Source organism: Sprattus sprattus, assembly GCF_963457725.1.
Source record: "Sprattus sprattus genome assembly, chromosome: 16".
NCBI lineage: Eukaryota > Metazoa > Chordata > Actinopteri > Clupeiformes > Clupeidae > Sprattus > Sprattus sprattus.
Genome location: NC_137914.1, coordinates 14,462,952 through 14,470,451, shown reverse-complemented (window position 1 = coordinate 14,470,451; position 7,500 = coordinate 14,462,952). Strand labels below are relative to the sequence as shown.

Sequence of the window (7,500 nt, the reverse complement as noted above, 5' to 3'; positions counted from 1 at the left end):
CAGTAAACCTGCTGTCTCCTCTGAACCCAGCCCGAAATTCAGTGAATCTCCCAACAGAACACAGACCAATTACAGTCTCCTTTAAGACACAAAAATCCCTAACAAACCTCCAGCCATTAGCAGGCTGGTCTCGTCTAATCCAGGAGTCGCGGGACTGGTTTCCCAGACGAGGATTAAAGAAGCCAAGTCTTCGACTAAATTGCATTTTGAATAAAGAATCTTTATCGGAACCCAATTTAGCTCCACCTAATCCTCATATGGGAGAAAACAGTCCCTTAAAAGTCCATGCTGTGGTCTTGCCAAAAAATCATAGCGTTTTTGTGAAGGGGGAACTCGTGTGATTGTTACCTAACCATTTTCAGTCTGAGCCAGATGAAGTCAAAAAAAGTGCAAAGCACCTACACATATTTTACACCTGCACTACTAGCCATCTTTGCTAAACAGCTACCACGGTCAGCAGCCACCACAATCACAGCTATTGCCTCAGCCTCTGCTACAGCAGACAGACTCTCTCTCAGACTGTCCTCTGCCCAGCTACAGTCCTCAGCCAAACAATGCAGTCTCTCCTTCAGCACTCGCCTTTGGTAAACACCACTATCACCACCATTACCATTATCACCGAATGTCATCGCCGACCATGCAAGACTCGGTTTAACCCAGTGCAGTGGCAAGCTCAACCACCGCAACTCCACCAGTCCAACGTCTCCACCGGCTAGCTACACCAGTCACACAATCCAGCCAGTGTACAAAGCCTGCAAGCTTTGGGACAAATTCAATCTGTCCATCGTGTAAAGACAATCTTTGGTAAAATCACTGCAGAAACCGGAGATGTGTGTGTGAGTGTGTGTGTGTGTGTGTGGTGGAGATGGCAGCTGAGCCGTTACTTGCCTGCGTGTGTGTGCTCTCAGAGCAGAGAAAGAGCCGGAGAGCACAGAGCCCGCCGATCAAGCAGTAATCCTCTCTTTGTGTGAGCGGCAAACAGAAAAACGTGTCCGAGACAATGATCCCTCGCTCGACAGACGAACGGAGGAGAGAAGCAGCCCGCAGGAGGAGAGCCAAAGGGAAGGAGGAGGGGGAGAACAAGAAGAAGAAGAGGGAGAGATGATGGAAGACTAGAGCAGTGCAAGCGAGCGAGTGAGCAAGCGAGAACGCGCGCCGTTAAACGAGTGTGGGAGAGGGGCAGAGAGCCACGGGGAGGCTGACACTCAGCAGAGGATTTGAAGAATGAGAGAGCAGAGGAGAGAGAGAGATCAGGTGGGGGAGGGAGGCAGAGAGAGAGAGAGAGAGAGAGAGAGGGAGAGAGAGGGAGAGGGAGGGGTCTAAAGGGATAACGGATAACACTGCTTTAGGAGCAGCAGCTGTGCGGCCAGAATGGGAGCAGAGAAAGAGGGGGGGGTGGGCAGACAGAAAAGGGGTGATGGAGAGAAAAAGAGTGAGAGAGAGAGGGACAGATTGAGAAAGAGAGGGACAGAAAAAGATTGAGAAAGAGAGGGACAGAAAAATTGAGATTGAGCAAAAGAGACTTTTGAGAATGAGAGGAAACATAGAAAGTGGCAGAGAGAGATAGATTGATACAGGGAAAGGGAGAGAGAGAAAGAGAGACAGAGAGAGACTGACTTTTTTTCTGTGAGAGGCTGACATTTACAGCTCATGATGACAATAGCCATCTGCAAGGGAAGGCAGTGAATGAAGTTCACACACTCCCAAGCCCTGTCCTGAGGGCACACACACACAGACACACACACACACACACACACACACACACACACACACACACACACACACACACACACACACACACACACACACACACACACACACACACACACACACATACATACACAGACACACACACACACACACTGGCCTGCCTCTGGAATAACAACAGCAACAAGCACCTGTTGGTCATGCATGTGAAAGGAGAGAGGTAGGGGGATGAAGGGATGACAGACAGAAGGAGAGTGGGACGGTCAAATGTTCCAGCCGTGATGAAAGACAAAGAGTCCAAGAACCATCGAGTGGAGGGGTGGGGGGAGGTGAAGATGATAACCCTGAGGCAAAAAAAAAGTTACGGCTAGAGAACAATGCCCCTCATATCTCTCTCTCTCTCTCTCTCTCTCTCTCTCACACACACACACACACACACACACACACACACACACACACACACACACACACACACACACACACACACGCACACTGCCACATAGTAGCTACACATGAATGATACATCCAATTTTGTGTTTACAAGCATACTAATCAGGTCAGGCATCTCATTTCCTGGTTCTTTTGTGTGCTGAGAGATATACTGAAGGCATAAGGGGCAGGTAATGATGGGGGGCAGGGTGGCCACTCACAGAGGCAGGGGGTAAGGGTGTGTATGTGTGTTGGGGGTGGGGGTGGGGGGTAGGGCGGTCTGTGATGAATCTCTTTAGCTCCTCATTCACCTTTGCCCACCCCCCACCACCATGCAGTAAAATGCACCAGCGGTGCAGCTGAGTATTGTATTCTGTTCATGGGGTCACTGTGCGGTCAACACTTGCAACGCATCACTGATTGAGATACACTAACACGCATGCTCACTCACACACGACCAACACGCAGGGAGTGTGTGTGTGTGTGCATGTGTGTGTGTGCGTGCGTGTTTGAGCCTAAGCACTTCAATAATGTTAACAAAATACTTTTTCCAGTGGGAGCTCTGGGAAGACAGAGATAGTAAAGAGAGGGTATTTTGGGGAATAATAGATAGCTAGATAGAGAGGACTAACATAATCTGTGAAATTCTTCCACTAACAGCTGTACATTTGAAACACGCGTCAGGCCTGGGAGTATTTCATCTCATCTCTCCTCAGTATGATGCTAGCATGGGCGCATAAAGCACATTTCTGTTTCCTGGCTAGAACTCCCCAATCAAAACACAGTGAAATTTTAAAGAAGTGTGACTGAAAATGGAACTTTGGGCGATGGCCGATTTAAAATGTAATAAGGAGGTCTGATCCATATTAATTATGTAAGAGAAGCTCGTTTGCATGCATAAATTACATTTGTTTCCAGGGGGAGTTGACAGACCGTCTGACTAAGCAGACAGAACACTCAGAGACGAGAGGAGAGGTGCTGCACCCGCCTGCCTCTGCAGTCCACACACACACACACACACAATCAAACACATGAACTCACACACACAAAAAACACACACACACACACACATAGGCACATACACTCGCACACATATTTACACACACAGAAAACATAATTACATATATACTTCCATAGTTCTCACACACACACACACACACACACACACACACACACACACACACACACACACACACACACACACACACACACACACAACCACATATTCTACATTTAACATCTTCAGCTCCTCTGCAACACGTCCATCACATAACCACTGAGGAACTCCATTTCCAATATATTTGGACGTCATAATCCTAAACACCAGGGGATTTACCCATCACATGGGAGAGAAAGAGGGAGAGAGAGAGGGAGAGGGAGAGAGAGAGAGAGAGAGAGAGAGAGAGGGAGAGAGAGAGAGGGAGAGAGAGAGAGAGAGAGAGAGAGAGAGAGAGAGGCAAATCCTAAAAAGGTTTAAATCCATGTTCTTCAGGGCGGCACATCATACTAACATCATATTGCTCATCTCTCTCTATTCCTTCTCATTCTCTCTCTCTCTCTCTCTCTCTCTCTCTCTCTCTTTCTCTCCTTCTTTCCCTTTCCTCCAAGCATATATTTTAGCTGATGTATGTAAATTATATGGATTGGATAAGTGTGACCTTCCTGAACATTGTGCCTGAAAGGAAAATGTGCCTGCTTACAGTAACAACTTACAGTAACAGTAGACACACACACACACACACACACACTCAACAGGAAACTACATACACATCAACGAAGAACATTTTAGCACATTTAAGCAAGGCTTTGAACCGGTTCACGGAACGAAAACGAAAACCAGAAACTTTTGATGTTTTGCTAGGAACAGAAACGAAACCAGAAACTTAAAAAAAAATTATGTTCCGGATCAGAATCGTTTCCCTAAAATAATGGTAACCGGTTAATAACGTTATTTTTTCGCTCTTTCACAAGATTCCTAAATGCAATATGATTGGTGATGTTCTCTTCCGGTCGTTCACTTAGATAGAGAACCTTGCCGCGCGCCGCCAGCTAGTAGCCTTATCGGATCAAATCTATGCACAAGCTGTAGCCACCAGTCTCTCAAACTCAATCTTAAGAAGAGGTAAATATTGTACCAAGTATCTCACACATGTTTGTTTTTAAATAGGAATTCTATAAGATAGGCTACGAATTTCTAATGCATTGTTTTAAAAATCTGCAGGGTCAAGTTAATGAAATTATAGCTAAGTTGGACAGTTAGCATTGGCAGTAGACTACCTGGCTATTGCCCAGAATAACCTACCCTAGTTTGTTAAGTCTTTATTTAATACGTAGGCTAATACGGTGGTTCTCATATTTGGAATTTTAACTTTTTTGTTCAGATGGGAAGACATTGCGAGAATCCTATGCGGCAGCATTATTCATTTGACCCCGTGACTAACAAATCCAAATACAACATTGATGGATGTATGTAGATACCATTGTAGTTTTGTAATATTTGTATTGTCTCTGTTGACAAAAATGCACTGATTGGGCCCTGACGAGGTTTGGCCAAATGCTGTTATGTTTTGTTTGCCCAATAAACAACATGGCATACATTTTCCTTGTCTTAACTCATGTATAATACTTACACAATGTCAGAATTACAGTTGCCGCTTACATAATGTAGCCTATAGTGCTTTTTTAATGTTTAATGACAAGATAGAGACATATAAGATTATTTTAAAGTCCTAATGATCAGCCTACTTATTTGTATGTCCCGCAGCTGACATGGAACACTATTAACCGGTTCAGGAACTTTATTTTTTTGTTCTAACCGGTTCAGGAACGTCAATTTTAGGGTTGGAACGAAAACCGGAAACGTTAAAATACTGTTTCTGTTCGGAACGAACCAATTGGGAAAAAATTCTGGTTCAAAGCCCTGCATTTAAGGCATCCACAAATACTTCCTCCTTCTCTCTCTCTCTCTCTCACTCTCTCTTTCCCTATTCCCCTCTCTCTCACACACACTTTCCTTCTCCCAGTCGGGCTCTTCGTCACTTCCACCATTCCCCACCACTCAACCAAACGCACTCCAGATCAACACTGCCACCATCGCCGCTCAGCGTCCAATCAGCAGTGACCAGCAGTGGAGCGCGTATTTATCCAGACATCTCCATAGCAACAACCCTCCAGCACTCCACCGTGGCGGGGCAGATTGACGCTCAGGTACAGCGTGGGGACCAGGGACCATGAGGTAGGCACTGTTTCATCAGTCCTGTGCAACAACACAGGGACTGGTGGGGGGAGGACACTGCGTAGTGGCAATACTGGGTGAGTCACATGACGTCAGCATTCCTTCAGCAGAGAGGCTGTTGTTGTGTCGTTGGCTTTGTTACTCATGGCAGTGTTGTGCATTTTGTTTATTCCCCAATAAAGGAAAGCAGAGAGGGCGAGAGACAGAGAGATAGAGAGCAAGACGAGTTTGTGTGTCTGAGAGAGGATAAGGATGGTATACACATTCATACAGAGTGGAAAAGGGACACAGGTAATGAGAAGAGATGTGATAAGGCGTGAAGAGGAGAGGAAGGGAGACGAAGTAAAGTAGAGAGTGAAGTGGACAAGGTGAGAGGAGAGAAGAAAGAGAGGAGAGAAGAGAAGACCAGAGGAAAAGGGACAGACACAACAATGAAGGTGAGGGAACTCAGAGAAGGACAAAAGAGGAGGACAAAGAAGAAGAAAAGAGAAGGAAGATGAGGAGATGAAAAGGAGGAAGGTGATGGTGGAGCAGATAGGCACTTACAGGGCACGGCGTGGCGGTACAGGTTGTCCCTGATGACCTGCTGCAACTCATGGTCAGGGGAGGACTTGTGGAAGCGGAGGCTCAGGTAGTGCTTCAGGTCCTTATTGAGACGATGGCCTGCCAACAAACAAACAAACAAACACTCATTAGCAAACACACTATCGCCCCATCTTCCGTCAACAGCAGGTGCTTATTTGAGGCAAACACACACAGCACTTTTCGATGGACTCGAGCACCCGGCCCAGCCTCGCACAGCACACTCAGTAAGCAGACAGTCCGCCTCGCAGTCTGAGGAAGAGGCAGTCTCCACGGACAACCGGCCACTCCGCACACCAAACACGTTGCCATGGGCAGCAGCTGAGGCGCTCTGCCAAGGCAACGTATTATGGGATGTGGAGATATTCATCCTTCCTCCTCAGCCTGAACACCAAAACACCGTTGGAGAGTTTATGTCGACAGAATGGTAGACTTACTAGATAAGCCATGTCCCATAACAACAGTCAGCAGTTGTGGTCAGACAGCTTTACTGTGGAGTATCAGCAGCATCTAGAGAGAGACTATGTGTTTTGTGCCATCAAAGCTATCATGAGTAGCTACATCACAGAGACAAGCACGTTCAAAAAGGAGAGCTCTATGCAAAAGTGGTTCCATGTTCAGTCGTGCAGGTGCAACTACCAAGTAGAATAGCAGACAGCTCTGCCAGCCCACTGGTGGTGGGAGACACAAACATTTGTGCCTGGTAAACATTACAAACACTCCCGCCAGACAAGGCTTTTAAACGCCCTCGCTCACCATAGCCCTCACAGAGTTCCAGTTTGAAACCCAGTGAGACACAAATGGTTCTGCTTCCCAGTAGGGTGTTGATGAATAAAAAAGTGTGCCTACATTACAGCTGTCTAGGTATTGTACCAGGTACTGGCTTTTAATAGAAAACATTCTACAGCTTCACCACTGATGGTTAATATTGTCAATACTTTGATACTGAGAGCAGATAGGAAAATAGATACAAAAAGACAACCTGGTTTACTGTCCTGAGATTGTCCCTTGACTATAGGGACATAACTCTGTGTGCATTTCTTCTTTCCCTCTTTGCCATTTTCTCACTGTCTCTATTCCTCCCCCTTTCTCTCTTTCTCTCCTTCTCTCTCTGTATGTCACTATGCACCGACAATGTACTGTCAGGTACTGTAATAGTTACCTAGCAACCAACCAGCCAGCACAGACAACACTTCCTCAGGTCCAGGCTGGGCACCACTTCAAGTAAAACAGGACAAAACATACAGATGAAAGCTGAAGAAAGCTGAAATGAAATCTATCCATCCAAACACTATCCATGCACAGCTTTCTACACAACACAGATATAATGAGCTTGCAACATCCGTAATGTGTTTTTAACGTACACATATATAAGCCGTTTTTGTCAGCCATGGACAAATGACTGTTTGATGTCAATCAATCTAGTTCAGTGTGTCATTGCTCTTCGCACGAACATGGGCATACGCTTCACTTAGTTTTGTCTTGGTTTTATTTGGTGTAATCTTGTAATATCTGTTACATACATATCATATCACCTACTGACTGTG

General features: G+C 45.9%; 1 protein-coding gene across 1 annotated transcript in view; it reads right to left on the bottom strand.

Moving 5' to 3' along the window:
• Positions 1–7,500, bottom strand: part of LOC308377006 (membrane-associated guanylate kinase, WW and PDZ domain-containing protein 1-like) — a gene marked incomplete at its 5' end in the record, with an annotated part of 106,959 nt that overhangs the window by 67,153 nt on the left and 32,306 nt on the right. Inside the window, one exon of the mRNA XM_080853538.1 lies at positions 5,918–6,034. Within this exon, the coding sequence (XP_080709664.1) occupies positions 5,918–6,034 (117 nt within the window). The remainder of the gene's footprint in view (positions 1–5,917; positions 6,035–7,500) is intronic.